Here is an 18,991-nt window from a genome sequence, read left to right as displayed (position 1 = left end):
TTTGTTAACCTCTGATGAGCCACCTGGTCACCAGTGACCTGGTTAGAGGCAGGGTTATGTTCACTTTTATCTCTTTATATGAATTTTTTATGCACTTACCACACTTCATCCCAGAAGAACTGCAAGACCAAAATGCTCATGAGACACTTTCTGAAACTCTGCTTGTTTAGCGTGTAGTTAAAAGCCGGTCTACACCTAACACCAGCACATGTGGCTCACTGGTGACCTGCTGGATGTTTGTGAGTTTAATCCATTTCTTGTTATCTTGCCAAATTCTCCTGAGCCCACACCTGTGTTTGTTTTCCCCATAAACACAAAAGTGTGAAGATCTTTGCACCAAATCATAAATTAAGAAATGAGTTTACAATCTTTCCACACAGCTTTGTGGTAACAACAGTAGTTTAGATATTTTTAGTGATGTTTGAGCGAGAAAGTCAAGTTTCGTCTTCTTCAGGAAACGGATGAGGCGTGTACTGCACATGCACGTCTGTTTCTAAGAATCTCACGTTTGTTCACTTTCCTCTCCACCTCTGTCACCTCTGCACACAAAGCACAATGTGTGATGGGGAAGAAGCACTAAAGGGAGGAAGCAGCCAGTCAAAGTGACTATCAAGGAGTGTGCCTCTACTTCACATGCAGTCGTTTGCGTAAAGATACCGCATCAAGCGGATGCAGTCATTTTAGCAGAAGACCATTTCCTGAAAGAGAGAGAGAGTTCACTTTAATGGACCTCGCCCTCTGTGTTCTGTCAGTGATGCAGCACTTTGTTCAGTGAGCGTCTTATAGAGCAGTTAGCAGCATTTGAAATTATGTTTAACAAGCAAAGTAAAAACCTGCTGCTGAAAAGAGGAAGGAGAGCAGAGAGCAGGACGAGGACTTTGGATTTGAGCCGTGCTGTCAGAGACTCTGCTGAGTGCCCAAAAGATGAAAATTAGATATTTGAACACTTTATGTTTTTGAAGCTGTTGATGTTATTGATTATTGCTGTATGATTAGAGCGTGTCTGTGTGCTAACAAAAATAGCTGCCCTGAACGCCTGGCATAAACTCTCATAGAAAACTGTTACAGCTGAGATACTGGGACTCAGTATTTGTGAGACTGAAGAGGATGAATAATACAGGGAACACAAAAAGAATCATTTTTCAGTGTCATCAAATACACAAATATGGACCCTTCAATTAAAAAGAAAGAAAGAAACTTTAAACTGACAATAAACATTTACTGAAAATTGACTCATGAAAACCAGACACTGCTTTTGAATTGTGGTTCAGCAGAATGAGTAAAAAATGAAATTGTTCTGGACAAAAATGGTCCTCTTAATTACTTTACTACACAACCTTCGGAGGCGATCATTGTAATGAAGCGAGTTTTGTAACTGTTAGTGAGACGTCTGCACTCGTCGACGCTCCTCAGGAGAAAACTGCTTCAACTGTCTGTGGTTTGAAGGGTGCCTTTTGGAGACAACATTTCACTCCAGGATGCCTTGATACTCTTGAGATTTCAAGACCCGCTGTGCCAGATGCACCAAAGCAAGCCCAAGAACATAACCAAGGCTCCTCCATGTTTCAGAGCAGGCGCTGTGTTATTTTCTTTATAAGCCTTATTTTTGCATCTGAGCTGATGTGACATTGTAGAAAATGACTAAATGGCAAATTCCATTCATGCTTTTTCTGATTTGCTTTTAACACTGGTGTCCTCCTCAGTCGTCTTCCATTAAGTCCACTTTAGCTCAAACAGTAACGGCTGGTGTGATTTGACACTTTACTTCACCTGGAGTTCACCTCTAATCTCTTATCTCTTGGAACTTATTGATGAAATTTGTCATCAGATTTCCTCTTGCGTTCATGTTCAGGGTGTCCCTAAAAACATGAATGATACAGTATATTGTTCTGTATTCACAGAAGCATCAAGCTGCTTGGAGACAGTCTTATAGCGTTTACCTTTAACATGCTTGTCTTTAATTGTCAGTCACATCACCTGAGACAGCTCTGTCCTTAGCTCACTGTGGTTCATGTTCAGTGCGGTGCAGGAACATCAAACAGCACATTAACTACTTTTCACCCTTTAAATAGGCCGACTGATTACAAGTAAGAAGATATCTGACAATAGTTACAGGACACACCTCGGTTTAAGGTCCCTATAGTCATCTTATTTTTACTCTTTTCTAGAGGTACCATCATTTTTGTCCAGACCAGTTTAATCGGTTTGTTTTTATGAAGGGGAACTGAGCTAAAATATGTGATTTTTATAGTGAAAAAGTTTGCTGATTATATTCTTGTGGCTTTTTTTTTTTTTTTAAATTAAACTTAGACCTTTTTTAAGTTCATGATTAGTAAAAATCAAGCGTGAACTTTCTTCTGATTGGCTGTCTCTGACTCTAAATGACTCTCATTATATCCTCATCACTTTGTATCTGAACACATTGTTTAATTCAAGTTTTGTCTTTCAGGACCACCTGACAGCAGAGTGATTGTGATGGAAGATGATGATGTCATTTTACCCTGCTCCCTCAGCACCAATCAGAACATAGAGAAAGAACTGTTTGTCTGGAAGAAGGAAGGAACAGTTCCTCTAAAGGAGGTGTTCATGTTTGATCCCAGCACATATAGCAAAGGTCAAGATGATGAATTCAAAGGTCGAGTCTCACATTTTCCAGAACAGCTGAAGCACGGCAACGCCTCCATAAGAATGAATAAAACTAAGCTGGAGGACAACGGAAACTACACCTGTAGTTTTCCAGTGACCCAGCCCAGTGTAAAAACATCCCGCATTGAGCTTGTTGTTGGTGAGTGCTGTTATAAATCAGCTGATTATTTACAGATGAAACAGTCAGCATGCACATCTGGCAGGCTCTCACCCCCACAGCACACCTGCAGTGAAATTTGCAATATTTAGTGAATAAAGCTGAGACTTGCCCATGTGCATGCTGGCCCTGCACCTGTCTACTTTTTTTTTTTATGCCTGTCCCGTTTGGCTCTTTTGCCATCAGAATTATTGTCTAAAGGCAAAGAAAGATGCCCAACGGATTTACTTTACCAAATTGACCATCCCAGCCTTACCGTAATGGTCCATTTGATTCACCTTTTATTGTTTATTTTATTTATTTATTTTTATTTTCACTTGCTAGATACGGGACAGACTTGAATGAGGAAAAGAAAAGGGAGAAAGGAAGAGGGGGGAAAAACAGCGGAGAAGAGGGACGGGGATAAAGGGCAAAAAAAACAAAAACCAACTAAATAAGCAGACAAAAAAAAAGCATATATCGATCACCTGGATCACCTGTTGAGAAAGAAAAAAGAAAACAAGCAGAAGAGAACAAGAGTAATAGAATAAACAACATCACAATGATATATGGGAATATGACAGTAAATACTAAATATTAAACATTATTGTGCAGCACATAAGATCAACAGAACACAGTGTGCTTTGAGGTAGGAGCCAAAAAGGGTGTAGTTTGTGGGTGTGATCACCCGTGTGTACACCTGTGAGCATGGACGCGCTTGTTTTTAAAAGGTTCCTTCATGTAATGATCTGCTAGAGGGTGTGGGGGGGCCACAGCCCCGTCCTCCAGGGCATGAAGCAGGTATGGAGGAGATCAAAACTCCAGACATCCAGAGGCCCCCAGAACACAAGAGACCAAGGAAGACCAACAGAGGGGCAGCCGCGCCACTGTCCCGGAAAGAGCTGAGGAGAGTCCCAGATGAGGGCTCACTCAGCAGCCGCGGAGCAGAAGCCAGGGGGGGGGGGTGCAGTGACGCGCCCGTGAGCTCCGCCGGCAGCCAGCTGTGCCTGAGTGACCGAGCCCCAGGCCGAGAGGCCAGGGGCACCCCACCTCCGAAGTGGCCCGAGCGAGCCCTAGGCTCCAGGCCCCGATAAGCGGCCGCCAAGGAGTGAGCCGGTGTGTACCTGGACGCCCATCCCCAGACACAAAGAACCACCAACGCACCGATGTCTGAGGGCGTCTGCCACTGGCAGGGGAAGTGGTGGTAGGGGGAGATAGGCCTCCAAACCTTGGAGGGCCCGAGATGTCCCCAGAGAGGTGGCGTCTGATACCCAACCTGACATATAGACACAGACATACAGGCACACACAGACACAAACATCCATTCCCACCCTCATGCTCTCATATGCACTTCACACTCAACCAACGTGGAGACAGACATAAAGAGACGCTGTACACACGATCACACTCCCCAAGCGTACTCTACAAACCGGGTCTAGGTACCCTTGCCCCTGGAGGGGGGAACTGCACCCAGACCCAGGTGGTGTTTCCCTTTTCCCTGCGGTGGGGAGAGGCAGACCGCCCCGACTCCGCAGCAGCAGGGAGGCCCCACACTCCAGACCGCAGTCGGACGGCCAACTCCTCCTAGCCCCCCCGCTCCAGCAGGCCGCAGAGAACGGAGGTGAGAGAAGACTCCAAACCTCCCTCCACCCGCTCATTGTAATGTTGATGCATGTGTGTTCTAAGGTGCATTTAAAACCCAGGAGGGCTTGGAGCTACCTGCCAGAGAGCAGCAGGTAAGCGCATGGTCCCTCCTGCTAGCCCTCAATGTCTACGTGTATTTAAAATTGAGAGGTGGGCAACGACGCCAGGGGTGGGGTGTACACCCTGATGGTACTTTGGACTCCGTGTATCGTGCCCACCCCCAAGATCCTATATGTATGTGTAATGAGGGTGTGAGTAATGTGAATGTCTAAGTTGTGGGATAAAATTGAGGCACAAGAAGCCAGAAGGGGACAGAGGGGGGGAAGCCTCCCCTGCACCCTGGTGACACATTGCACCTGTCTACTTATCAAAGATCTGAGTTGTCCATAGGGTTCAATAAACAAAATAAATTGGAATAAATAGAATAAACTATAACTTAATGAATAAATGTTAATTCTTCCTTATATATCAGACGCACGACTGTTCAAACTGACTGCCAAGTTGATGATAACCCAGTCACCTCTAACATGTGTGTTTGTTTCCTTTCAGAGGGCATATTAAAGGTCCGAAACGTCCCAGGTGAGTCACGTTTGAGATGGCGTCACTGATGGTCACATTCTAGAGTGTGTGTATATGAACTTAAACCAGCTATGCATTGATCCACCAGCGACTTTACTGTTGGTTAGAAGCCTGCAAAGCATTTACCCATTTTTTTATTAAACCAGTTTTAATTGTATTTGTAAATATTGTAATTTGTGTAAATATTTATAGATTTTGTTTTATTTTTGCTACATTATCTAATTCATTATTAGTTGAGTAACCCAAAATCTGTTATTGATCCGGACATTGTGTTTGTTAGACATAGCTGTTCAGTCCAATAGAAAAATACCTTAAAGGTGCATATGCTCAAAATGTATCTCATCCCTCTCAGTGTAATTAAAAAATTAAAATTATCTCCACTTCAAATTTTTTAAGGGAAACTTGGATTCAAATGTGTGCTGTTGTTTTTTTTGTTTTGTTTTGTTTTTTTTTGGAGATAGTGGCTTTTCTGTAACCTCAACAGTTACTACATTATTAATTGCCTAAAACGTTTTAATCTTTTTATATGACTCAAACTTTGAGACGTCCAAACTTTTTCTCTGTATAAATTTCTTTATGTGAGTCACAAATATTGTTTAGAGTAAAAATTCAGACACCAAATTTCTCTTGAAGCGTCAGAACTGTGGTGTTAGAAAAGAAAAATGCAGTAACCAATTAACTGCTATTGTTCTTACATAATCTCTCTGTTATGCTTTCACAGGTGCGGCTCAAGAGCCTTATGTTACAAATTGTGATCATACAAGTGACTGGGCGCTGCTTCAGTGTGATGTTAAGAATGCTTACCCCAAACCTACAGTGGAGTGGCAGGACAGTAAGAATCAAATCATTCCCTCTGAGGAGCCACATGTCTCTAAAACTGGAGATCGCTTCCACATCACCGTCAATACTACTGTGAAAAAAACTGACCGCTATCGCTGTGTCGCCACACAGAAGGAAATCAACCATCAGGCACATACGAATATCTATGTATATTTTAGTGGTGAGTGACATTTTAAACATTAAACAATTCTTATAATTATTGCTTTTGAAAGATGTGAATATATGCCCAGAATTATGTCTGCACAGAAACGAAGGGTCAAATAATTAACTCGTGAAGACATGTAGTGAATTGTCTGGAAATGCTACTAAGCTGAAAAAACAAAAGCTGTTATATCAGTGTTACACATGATACACAGTGGTCTTGGAAATGTCTGAGGCAATATAGTAAAAGTAAGATGACACACATTACACATTTGAGCTCTCCCATATGGAAAAGATACATATAAATCTTATAAAGTTTGTATCTGTCTTGTGTGAAACTTGTATGAAAAGCATATAAGAGTGAAAACAGATATAAGATCCCTTGAAAAATTATATAATGAAACTTGTATGTTTTGGATACTTACTAAAACAATGTATGAAAGTAATGAGAAAGTGGCCACTTTCATGAGTAATCACATACAAGTTTTTACTATTTCTTTTCCATATGGGCTGTCTCATGAAAAAATTCAATTTTCTTCTTTCTGGAAGTTTCCTGATAAGAAATCATCAAACCTTTTAAAATAGGTCATGTTTTGGTGCCTAAATCCAGGCTAAGAGTAGCCCAACAAATGGAGTGCCAAATTGTTCTTGAAACCCAAAGAATATGTAATAATACAAAAATAGCATCAAATATAAACAGAGAAAGACAGAAATAAACAGAAGAGAGAGAGAGTTCTGACAGTTTTTAAACTAATATCAATAAATTAAACAAGAAAACCAAAGATGAAAACGGAACGTCCCAACCGTACACTTAGTACAAAAAGGACTTATAATGTGTATCGATGTGGATGGATAAGAAAGACTTAGCCGCAGTCACATCACTGATTGGTTAGTGAATGCCAGTGATGCCCCAAGCTGAGAGTTTTTGGCATGGTGTTATGAAACCACTGCATCCTGATAGGCTCGTGACTTGCCAATCAAATTGGCTTTAATGGTAACTTGCAAAATAAATAAAAAATGTTGCATTACAAGGTTTGAAACCAGTGATTAAGTTCATAATCTCCTAAGTTATGTGCTTATTGAGGTCATAGAATAAGAGAGCTGAAGTGCTGTTTTCTTATACATGTGGTGAATGAAGAATGAAGAAGAAGATCTGAGACTGTATACCTGAGACTATACAGTCTATTTCCACTGGCTTTAAATCTGTGTCAAAAATAAGACATTTGTGGTCAGACTAGAGCTAAAACACATAATTGAATAAAAACCTTAATAACATTATCAGATAGCTTGAACATAACAAATGTAATGCAATTAGACTTTATATAATGCTTATAAAAAGTATTTACTCAGGATATTTCAGTATTTTATGGATTAATCAATGAAATCATGGTTAACATAATTCAGCTTGAGTTAAATGAAAGAATTAAAAATATATAGTCTAAAATAAAAGTGATTGATGTAATTCAGTAGAGGTTCAGCTAGCTGACTCCATCAGTGTCACAATTACTGAAATGGAAATCGCCTGAGTGCAATTGATGTATGTGTCAGGTGATTGCGGTAAAAACACGTGTGTCTGTGAGGTCCAGTCTCTGGTTCATTGGTATTCCTGCTACAATTGCAACATGACACCAAGCAACTTGGAGAACAGCTCACTGAAAAGTACAAGTCAAGAGATGGCTACAAAAAGATTTCCAACTCAGTGGACATACTACCGAGTTCAGTTAAAATAATTATAAATATGTAAGGTAAAAGAAGTGATTTCATAAATATTAACCCCCTTTAGGTTAGTATTTAGTAGATGCACTTTAAGTTCCAGTCACATCACTGAGTATGTGTGGATATGTCTCAATCAGGCTGGGCCATCTGGACACTGCAATCTTTCTTTTTTCTTTTTTTTTTTTTGTGTGTCCCGTTTGGATCTTTAGCCATCAGAATTGTTGTCTTAAGGCCAAGAAAGATGCCAGGCGGATTTATTTTACCAAGTGGATCATCATGGCCTTGCCATATTGGTCCATTTGATTGACCTTTATTATAATTATGAATTTATTTTATTTTCAGTTGCTACAAACAGGACAGACATGACTGGGGGATAGGACAGGGAGAAAGAATGAAAGAAAGAGAGGGAGAGAAAGAAAACCAAAGGGGAGAAGAGACGGTGAGAAGGGGGGAAGAGTGAAAAAAAAAACAAACAAACAAAAAAAACAAAACACCTGGGTCACCTGTATGGAGAAAAAAAACAGAAGAGAAAGCAAACAACAAAGAGCAACATAATTTAAAAAAGCACCATCACAATAAACTAGCTAGCAGTAGATATCAGTAGTTACTAAATAATAAACGATATTGTGCAGCACGCAAGATAGACAGCGCACAGTGCAATCTTTCTTGCAAAAAATCTCAAGCTTAGTCAAGTTATTTAAGGATCCAGCATGAACGGTTCTTTTCAAGTCCAACCACAAATTCTTGACTGGATTGAGATCTGGGTTTTGATTTGGCTAATCTAGAACCTTGTTGTCTGTGAACCATTGCTGGAAAATAAATCTTTACCCAAGTTGCAGTTCTCTTGTAAGTGACATTATCCTCCAGGATTTAGTGTTATATTTCTGCATCCATATTCCCCTCTACATTTTCAAGCATTCCAGAGCTACTGAGAAGCATCCCAAAAGCACAATGCTGCTACCACCACAGTGGAGATGGTGTGTTTGTGGTGATGAGCAGTGTTTGGTGTTTGTGAAACAAAGCATCTAGTCTGATGGCCAAAGAACCTTCTGCCAGTTGACCTTTACCCACGTGTGTTTGGGCAAATTTCACAGGATATTTAGTATGAGCCTGATTCAACAGGGGCTCTCTTTGACACTCTGTATATACAGTCTCTCCCATCTGTGCCACTGAAGCTTTTAAGGCCTTTAGTGTGGTCATTGGTCTTGGTCCCCCCCCACACACACACACACACTTGTCGTCTTACCTGATCACTCAGTTTGTGAGGACAGCCAGCTCTACGCAGATTTAGACAAATGCCATTCTCCCACCATATCGTAGTGACAATTTTAACTGAACTGTGTAGGATGTCCAGTGAAGAGTGTTTGTTTGTTTTAAGCCAAACTATATTGACTTTTTATATTAAAGCAGTAAAGGGTACCAGATCATCAGGGTAAATACTCTATATAGGTATTGTAACAGAACAGGTGTGAAGCTTAAACTCTATTGTGTATAAGTGTATATGCAGCTAAAAGATTTATCTGTCATATCTAAGTGTTATAGATCTACGATAACACTTAGTATAGTAGATCTCTGAAAACTCATAATTGAATTTCAATTATTCTTTCTAAAGAACATAATCGAGATAGAATAATTATTCTGCTACATTCTATGTGGCAATATTATGTTCTTTTTTGCCTCTAGCTAATCTTTTTCATTTACTTCTGCCGCTCCACTCAACCGTAAACTCACTGCCCAACAGGCTGCAGCAGGTTTAGTTCAGCTCACATTTTGATGAGCCCGACAGTCTGTTTTGATGAAAAGCAAAAATAACTTTAGCTGTAAATGTAAATAGTTTCGATTTGTGCAACTTTTACATTTTATTTGTCTCCTGATTTTCAAAACTTTGGATGAGAACTAAAAACAAACCTACATTTCAGAACATTAAAGTTAAATTAAGCAAGTATTTTGTTTTTTATACTTCAAAAAATCCCTTACTTTATAGGTCTGCAAACCTAACAAGTAATAGTATTAAATGAGCATGACACACTCAGCAATGCAGTGAACTTCACTCAAAGTCAGTGATGAATTTAGTGGAAGCTGGGGGTGGCTCTTAAAATGAGGCCTCTTTAGCAGTTTCACCAATAGTTTCCATCCACTCTTGGACTTTAAAACATAAAAAAAAAATCTGATCTGTCCTGCAGAGTCATACAGTTCAGTAACATTGATGTATTCATCAACACAGACTGAAACGTTTTGAAGATATCTGATTGATCACAAGAGAATAAAATGACCGTTGGCAGCATGAATTTGAACATCCATATATATAAATCATCAGGTGTTGGCAGCACAGTCAAACACTTCTCTGTGAAGGTTCTCAGTCATCCAGGTCATCGTAGTCAAAGGAGCTTTCAAAGAAAAGCGTCTGAGAAGTCCAGACGCTTTTCTTTGAAAGCTCCTTTGACCCAGTCAAACACTTCCACACACTTGTATTTACACTCTCCTAATTTAACTGAGATTTTAGCTATTGTGGTTTCATTAGTAAATCATGTTTTACTGTTAACTTATTAGTTTCCATATACTTTATAACACCTTTTATATGTTTTCGATGCAGAGGTTGTAACCTATGTTAAGTACATGTTTGCTGTAACATCTTGAGTGTGACTTCATCTTTTTTGTGTTTCAGGTGAGCCGTCTGGGACTGGGATGATGAGAGCTACTATTGTTTCAGTTATTTTTGGAATAATTGGAATAGTTGTTGTGTAATTTTACTCAATGCTCGAGGTAAGTTTGTATAATATCGTCTTCTTTAATATCAGCTTACCCATGATGTGAGGATAATACATTCATTTATTGACCCTGTTTTAAAGAAAACAAATTTCTATTGAGATTCATTAGTTTTTTGTTTTGCTTTTTTTTCTCTGCAATTCCACAGCAAATCGAATGGGATCAAAAGCACCAGGAGGGTCTGACAGACAAGTGTTATAGTTCATTGAATTATCTCTCCACTTCTGAATTTCTCCTGACGTTTTCTGAAGCAAAGGATGGAAGAAAAGCTCCATGTCACACATCTCAATCCAGTTCTATTTTGGGGATTTAAGTCAGCTGCTTCAGTGTGAGTTTGCATGCGTGTGTGTCCATGTCTTTTATCCAGAATGTTTAACTCGTGTGTTATAAAGAACTCTTTATTTCCTGGACAAATTTTATGAAGAATTCAAAATTGTTCCAGAGCTGTTTAATGCAAGTTGTCTTATTTTAATTTGACATTTTATAAAAGTAATGTGATGATGAAGCAGGATCATATAATAAGCTACAACAGTGAAACAAGATTGTCTGCCTCGCTGTGTTAGCTTAGTGGTTGTTGGATACAGCAAATTTTGATCTTGATCCAATACTAAGTCATTACAGGGTCAGTATTACTAATGCTGATACTTTTAACTTACAAATGCAGCCTATGTAGGGAGAGCATTGTGTCGTCATTGATTAACTGAATCATCATCAGTTTGCAAATTCATTTCAAACAAATTTCAAAGAGCATTAAATCACTGTTTTGAATTTTTTTGAATTTTGAAAGAAAAGGTTGAAATTCAGCCTTTCATTGAGTTACACTGCATTTTGCATAGCAGTTCATTTGATTATGTGTGAATGAATATCTGAAGGTGAATTGTGAACATGTTAAATAAAATTGCTCAGTGACTGAAATACATTCAGCAGCTCACACTGAATCAGCCGACTTAAACTGATAAAACAAAGGTGAACTTAGCCCTGAACTGCTCTAAATGTAGGTGAACCTCTGTATAATGTGCCTCCTTTAGTATGCATATCGCTTTGCTATTATCTTAAATGAGCCTGTATGCTTTTTTTTTTTTATAAAAGTATTTCATTAAGGAGAGATCCTTTGGGAGAACTTAATATGATTTATTGAGAAATTAATCAGTTTTATTGATAATTAGACTATGATAATCTTATGGCAGAATGGAATCCCAGTTATCCCAGTGACTCAGAGTGACTGGGTGATGTGGAGATGGGGAGTAGGTGGGGTACATAATTGAGAGTCCAGAAGGGAGAATACAGAGCACACAGATTTAAATCATGCAAGCTCATTGGCTTAAAGATAGTGTGCAAGAAGATGATTGGACTAGAATAATGATGTCAGTATTGACAGAATGTGGTAGTGGTCAGACTAGCAGCTGAACACACAGTGATTACAGAACTTCCTTATTGAACTTGCTCATATGCTGCGGATGAATGATACTGCAATTGTACTGTAAGTGTGTTTCTGCTGTAACTGATGATTGTGTATTATAAACTTAGTTCACAAAGTGCTTAAAGATTTCTGCAAGTGTACAAAAAACATGAAAATAAACTCTTGTGACTTTTTTATGTGCTTGTGTCTTCAAACCTTTGGAAAGGAAGATAGAAGTTATCAACTGACAGGGTGTGTTGGGATGAGTGCTTCTCTGTCAGCAGTCAGTAACTGTTCATTGGTGATGTTCCAACGGTGTTAAAGCGATGCTTCCTCCTCAGATGACTTCCACAGCAATGGATGACTGTGAAGACCTTAACATAAGATTCTTCGCTATGAGGTGCTGCCCCACAAAGCACTTTACCTTAGTTAGTTACTTGCTAGAGAAATTAATTTGTTACATTACGTTTGCATCACCTGTATTGTCGCATAATTACTATTTAACTAACACAAGTCCCTGGCCTAATGAGGACACAGCCTGACTGCTCATCAGTTGAAGTTCAGGGTCTGGCTCCTGGGCTCGGGTCAGCACTCACTGCTTTAACATCACTCTGGGTTCTTGGCTAGCTTCACATTAGAATGTCCTTTTGTGCTATAAAACTAAAATTGATGTCCATATCTTGACTCCTGAAAAGCTGTAGATCACACCACCACCTTCTGCACATGAACTAAATTACTCTGATTGCAGTGTGAACAACCAGGAAGGAAAAACTTGACTTCCCCCCCCCCCCCCTTTGTACCCAGCCAGTGTTCAGATAACTGAAGAACCTTTGTAATAGAAGCAACAAGCTACTATATTTATAACTGAAATTGGATTACTGAAAAATGTAACGTGATTAAAGTTGCACATTCCTTTGGAGCATGTTACCCCAACACTGCACCAATCAATACTGAGGATGTCATGTGATTACATCCTCCTGGATCTTTATTGCAGCTGAATCAAAGAGGTGCGCAGCGTCTGAGGGTGTTGTCTCCATCCTGCAGAGATGCAGGATCAGACCTCATTAATGCTGCATCATCACCATCATCTTCATTATCAGGGCTGCTGGGAAGATTATATATAGATCATATGCAACAGTTGTGATTAATAATACAAATTTAAGATGAGACCTGGGATATTCAGCTTGTTTGTCTCTCTGTCTTTTCCTACAGTTTGGCTTTAGCTGCAATTTGGAAGCTGTAGTGGTGGAAAGTAACTAAGTACATTTACTATCATGTTTGAATGCTCTTCTAAGGTAGCTTACTGTTAGGGTCATATAATGAAACTAATTAAAGGAAACGTCAGTAAAGTCAGCTGGGTTATGATCTGGTGACTGTGAAGACCATAACATGTGAGTCACATCATTTTCATCCTCATTAGAGCGACGAGTGAGCCCTGCTGAGCTGTACATGCCCACATCTGTACACATCTGTCCAAATCATCTAAAACTTCACCCCCATCAAAACAGAAACATTTTGCTCTGAATATTTTTTATCTGTCTTTCCTAAACATCTATGTTTAAAGAATAACTTTATTCATCTTTACAGGAGTTTGACCATCAGTGAGAACAATTTTGATCCAAACCATGGCAGCAAAACGCCACCACATCCATTCAGTTTTTATTTTAGTTCTAGCTTTAAGATTTGCCATTTGAAGCAACTATAAACACTTTTGCCTTTAAAAACCACGTTATAATGTGCTCTGGCACATTAACCCACCAGGACTCATACAAATAAAAAAGCTGCGATCACAATATTATGATATCAACTGATCCTTTCAGTCCTGTAAGCTGTGAGGTTTGGCCTCCATGGATCAGACTTGTTTGTTCACCAAATCACACAGATGTTACATGCAAAAGTAAATCTGCCTTGATGGCAGGACTTAAAGTTTCCTACCAGGACATTGCCCAAAGCATCTCACACACTGCGTCCTCCAAGTCACCTTTTATCCCATAGTGCATCCCTGTGCCAGGTGTTTTCCAGGTAAGCGATGATCCAAACCCCGTCGTCCACATGATGTTAAAGAACATGTGATTGATCAGACCAGACCACTTTCCTCCATTGCTTCATGGTCCACTTCTGATGCTCACGTGGCCATTGTTGGTGCTTTCAGTGGTGAGCAGGGGTCAGCGTGGGCACCCTGACTGTCTGCCCCATACACAACATACTGCACTGTCTATCAGACCCAGCATGAAACCTTATGGCAGTTTGAGCTACAGTAGTTTGTCTGTTGCATCGGACCACACGGGATGACGATCACTCAAATCATTAAACTTTTTCTTTGCTTCTAACATCAACTTTGAGGACAAAGAAGAGACGATCAGTGCTGTTCACGTCAGCTGTCAGTGGACAGACTGTTATACCTGATCAGTGTGAATCAGTCATTAAAGGTATGATCCCTGTACATCAGAAACCGTTATTGGAACGCCTCTTCATAAATGAGGAAGTAATTCCAGACCCATCAGTATACCACCCACTCTTTCAGGACAGGTAGGAAAGGTTACAGCTGAACGGCTGATGAAATGGCAAAAGTACAGATATTCTGTACTTAAGTAGAAGTACAGATACTAGTGTTAAAAAGTATTCAGTAAAAGTTGAAGTACCAGCTCTGAAATGTACTCAAAGTAAAAAGTATCTGCTTGGACGACATTACTGCCAGCTATTTCTGTGCAAAGCTAACTGAAACTTGTGCTACATTAATGTAACAATAAAATGATGTCAGTAGATTTGAATAAAAACTGTATTTGAGTCTAATTCTAATTGTACTCAGATTGAATCAGTTCATTAGAACATCAGCAGAGAAAAAGAAGGAAGATTATAGAGGAAAAACAGGAAGTTTATCCTGCACTAACCTGCTCAGGATTTTCACGCAGCCTTTAAAAATGACACAGTTAGTGCTAGTACACACTGACTTTTATCCAAATCAGTCCTCACAAAATCACATTGCACCTGTTGCTATTATACTGACTGATTTTAATCTCACCACTGTGCTTTCTGTAGTTTTTCATTGCATCCTTTTTATTATCAATTCCTTCTTAAAATGTATTAATTAGTACTGTGCAACAGGAGAGCAATTTTGTTGTATTATCATTCATAAAATAACAATAATAATCTTCCAAAGAGCTTTTTTGTCTGGATGAATAAACTTGACATAACTTCAGGTTTGAGGCTCCTAAACATGAAAAAGACGTTTAAGAAGAACAAATCTGTCAACAGCATCAAATCTTAGTGGTAAATGGGCTCATGTGGGCACGACTGACCACACTTGGTCAGCACTTTTTTGTGCACACTCACCCACTCATGCAGCCTTATATGATATCCGAGAAGCACTTTGATTATATGGCACATACGAACGATAAATCAGACACTTGTTTCCTGGTACTTTGTTCTGGTCAAAGTACTCGACTCAGTTTAAACACAACTGCTGCCAACAGCTGAAGATCTGTTTGCCTTTGTTTTTGTTATTTTCACCCTGATGCTGGCATGTAGTAGAGATGAGTGAGTTTCATGACACCAACCTTCAGTCCACAACTGTCACTGGAAACTTCTACGCCTACAGATTCTTTATGAAGTCAAGATAACATGCTGTACAAAGGCCGACGTACAAGGCTGTTATTCCACAGGCTGTGACATCTGGGAAATCAGGGCTTCTGTACACAGTCAGCTTGTTGTGAAATCTATTTTCTTCACAGGTGTGTCATTCAGAGGAAAAGTGGGAGTGCCGGGATTTTCTGAAATCTGTAAAAATAACAATAATAAAAAGATAAAAAGAGGGAAACGTGTTTTAAAAAGTACAAAATCTGTGTTATAAAACATGTAAAACAAAAGTCTGAAATAATGAAAATTTATATTCATATTGATTTCTGAGGAAGACAGTAGGACATGAAAAACCTTCTGTCCAAATGAAGCTTTACATTCACAGCTGACTTCCTGTAAACTGTCAGCAGGAAATCTCTGGGATCAGGTTTACAGACGTAAAAACCACATGCATTAACTCTTATAAAAACATTTCAGCTTCCTGTGGAGACCATAATAGGGTTATAGCTCAGCTCAGTGGGTGGATGAATCATAGCTCACTTTATGCTTTGAATTTCTTTGGACACAAACTGTAACCACGCCCACATTCTCAGGTTCTCAGTAAACATTTTATTGCCGGATATAAAACGGCTCTAACAGTTATTTAAGCTGTTGTGAATGACGCGTTATGTCATAAAATCTGAAGTCTACCTGTTGATTAAGCTAAATGAGACACTGTGTGTTTTTATAATTCAGCTGAAGGCTGTGAGTCACACTTTATAACACTTCTATTGCACCCTTACATATGATAACATGACAGACTGAAACTGACCAAAGTCAAAAAACCTGGAGCTCATGAAATAGTGCAACACAAAAGTCTGTGAAAGACACTGAAGCTCAGCAGACAGTTCTTCAACCTTTCAGGGGGCCGACCTGGAGGTCGAGGGCACAACGGTCCATAGTTCAAATGTTCAGGGGGCCGGCCAAGAGTCCAACAGTGGCCACGGAGCAGATCAGGGGGCCGACCACGTGGTATGTGGCGGTGGCTAAGCGGGCATGACTGACCACACTTGGACAGCTTGGCTGGCGGTGACATGGGCGTGTACGAAAACCCTCGGGTGGCTTTGCAGGTGGTCGACGATAGTGTGAATGCGAAATGTGACACCTTGGGTGGTTTGGTGGGTTTCCGTGGACGGGCTGTCTTGACAGGCCCCGGACGTGGACGTGCTGGACGTGGACAGGGCTTGGCAGGCAGGATGAGACCAGGCATGGCGACACCTCTGGCTGGGTCAAGACGAGACCCGGTGGCAGCATGGTGGCTGCAGGCGATGGAGCCGGTGGTGGCGCTGCAAACGAAGGTTTTAGCAGACTGATGAACCTCTGCCTCTGTAAGATCATCTTTTTACACCTGATCACATCACTGACCTGCTTCCGTTTTACCAACTGTTCCTCCTGCTGTTTCTCACTCAGCCTTGTGTCACCTCTCGTTGTCGGTGTGCAGATCCCCGCGCTCTGTTTTTATTTACAACTTTTTAAATTCTGGTTGCACTGTTAAATGTTAGAACAACATTATAGTCATGAGAGCCCCATGTTGGTTAACACTTCTTTCCAGCAGCTTCTTGATTCTGGACCTGCAATCATCTGCAGATCATCTGCAGATCTTTACTGTATCAATGCACAGGTTTGTAGAATCAGAGCTCTCATTGTTTAAAAAAGGTGTGAATTTGAAAATAGATCCACGGTTATGTGATCCAGTGTAATTTTGTAAAAGTTCACCACTTTGGCACAATTTAAAATTACTGTGTGGCAGCATTTGTTCAACCCTCTTGGTCTTCACCCGGAATAAACATTTTTGATGATCTGTTCGACGCTCAGGGCCTTCGTTCATTTCAGGACTTAAGGACACTTTTTCCCTTCCTGCGTCTTCTTACTTTGTGTACATACAGCTCAGATTTAAAAGCATGTGTTTCCCCTGGGACTCTCCCCTCCATTCTCATCCCATGCTGGACTGGATCTTGCCCAAATCTGGCAGATCCTCTGTTTCCATAATTTACAACAAATGAGCCGAACATGATGTAAATCCTCTGCCCACTGAATCTACTTGGATTAAGGAACTGGGAGAACTACAGGTTGATATAGACTGGGACACAGTGTGGACTAGTCTAAGTTTGACTTCTGTGAACTTGGCACATCAACTAATTAATTTCAAAACCATCCACAGAACCTACATTAAACCCTACAAGAGATCACAGATGAAGCTACAGGCTTCGTATCACCGTCACATGTGCAACGATTCATCACCAGGCTCTTACACATGTTCTTACACATGTTCTTACACATGTTCTTACACATGTTCTTACACATGTTCTTAAACATGTCCTTACACATGTTCTTACACATGTTCTTACACATGTTCTTACACATGTTTTGGGACTGTCCAGTTATATCTGACTTTTGGGGCTTTGTGAACTCTGTGTTATCTGAGGTACTGGAAGTTTTTTATATCCTCAATCCTGATCTTTGTCTCCTTAATGATTCCTCTGACATCTCCTTAAAACAAATACAATGCAAAATCTTGTTTGCAGGATTCTCATCCACAAAGAAGATAATTACAAAGCACTAGTTCAGTCCTGACATTTGAAATCATTCTTGATTGGATGTTTTCTTTGTATCGTTAACCTTGAACTTACCACTGCAGGATTAAATAAAGCTCGACCCACAACTGTCGAAGCTTGGAAAACCTTCTCATCCAAAATTATCAGCTGGAAGAGGCAATAACTGGTTGTAACTTGTGTACGTTCTAATATTTGTATTTCCACCGTATTTTTTTCTTTCCTCTCTCCATGCATTGTGACCAGTGTTGTTTTAGGGAACCAACCCTGCTGTAAATCAATAAAACATTGATCACAAAAGAAGGTGTGAATTTATTGATTTAGTGATGAGTCGTGTTTGCTGTGGTGATAAGTTACTGAATTAAAACTGATTTAAAAATGTCCAAACACTACAACATGTATTAACTGTAGTTCTGATGTGAAGAGACGCCACATCATGTAAATCTAAAGAGCTTCTTTTTCTCTGGATAAATAAACCTGACGTTAAAATAAGTTTGTGGTTGATAAACACTGTAAAGCACAGACTGCATCAAAGCGCCCTTTATTCCATCCATGCATCACATCGTTGATCACACAAATGAAACATCACATTATTTTGGGGCATCTCGCTCAAGGACACTTTGCTAACCTGAGGAGCTGCATCAACCTGACCTAAGTAGTGGAGACTCTCCTACTCCTCCTCTCTTCCTCCACAAAAACCTTCACAGACCTGTTTCCAGTCTGTCTCCATGTGCCTGCAGTTTTTCCAAGAAGGTTTAATAAAACTGTGCAGAGTTATATCTGAGTTAAATATAGTTAAATATCTGAGTTAAAGCTGCTTTAACTTGTCTTATTAGCTGACTTTTTAAAGACTTTATCAAAGAAAGTATGTGTGCTTCCCCTGCTGTGAGATTGAGCCTGGTGCCACGTAAAGCTTCTATATGCTGCACTTTGTTGTGGTTAAAGTACTCGACCATT

At 39.9% G+C, this 18,991-nt stretch overlaps 1 protein-coding gene and 1 long non-coding RNA gene across 4 annotated transcripts in view; one reads left to right on the top strand and one right to left on the bottom strand.

The window, feature by feature from the left end:
- LOC113021855 (programmed cell death 1 ligand 1-like) overlaps nt 1-12,064 on the top strand; it is a 39,622-nt gene extending 27,558 nt beyond the window's left edge. For 2 of the 3 annotated variants that reach the window (XM_080301540.1, XM_080301537.1), the window contains exons 2-6: nt 2,450-2,785; nt 4,976-5,005; nt 5,727-6,005; nt 10,368-10,465; nt 10,617-12,064. In XM_080301540.1, the coding sequence (XP_080157666.1) occupies nt 2,450-2,785; nt 4,976-5,005; nt 5,727-6,005; nt 10,368-10,447 (725 nt within the window). In that variant the 3' untranslated portion in view covers nt 10,448-10,465; nt 10,617-12,064. The remainder of the gene's footprint in view (nt 1-2,449; nt 2,786-4,975; nt 5,006-5,726; nt 6,006-10,367; nt 10,466-10,616) is intronic. The other variant, XM_080301538.1, reaches the window with a different exon arrangement.
- A 3,376-nt stretch (nt 12,065-15,440) lies between these two features.
- LOC145428781 (uncharacterized) lies at nt 15,441-17,066 on the bottom strand. The gene is made up of 2 exons (XR_013909104.1): nt 16,588-17,066; nt 15,441-15,644 (listed from the first exon to the last, which is right to left on the bottom strand). It is a non-coding gene; the product is annotated as an uncharacterized LOC145428781 (long non-coding RNA).
- Nucleotides 17,067-18,991: the final 1,925 nt, after the last annotated feature.

The sequence above is a fragment of the Astatotilapia calliptera genome, chromosome 5, assembly GCF_964374335.1.
Source record: "Astatotilapia calliptera chromosome 5, fAstCal68.1, whole genome shotgun sequence".
Lineage (NCBI taxonomy): Eukaryota > Metazoa > Chordata > Actinopteri > Cichliformes > Cichlidae > Astatotilapia > Astatotilapia calliptera.
Note: the sequence above shows the minus strand (reverse complement) of the source record. Positions and strands in the feature narration are given on the sequence as shown.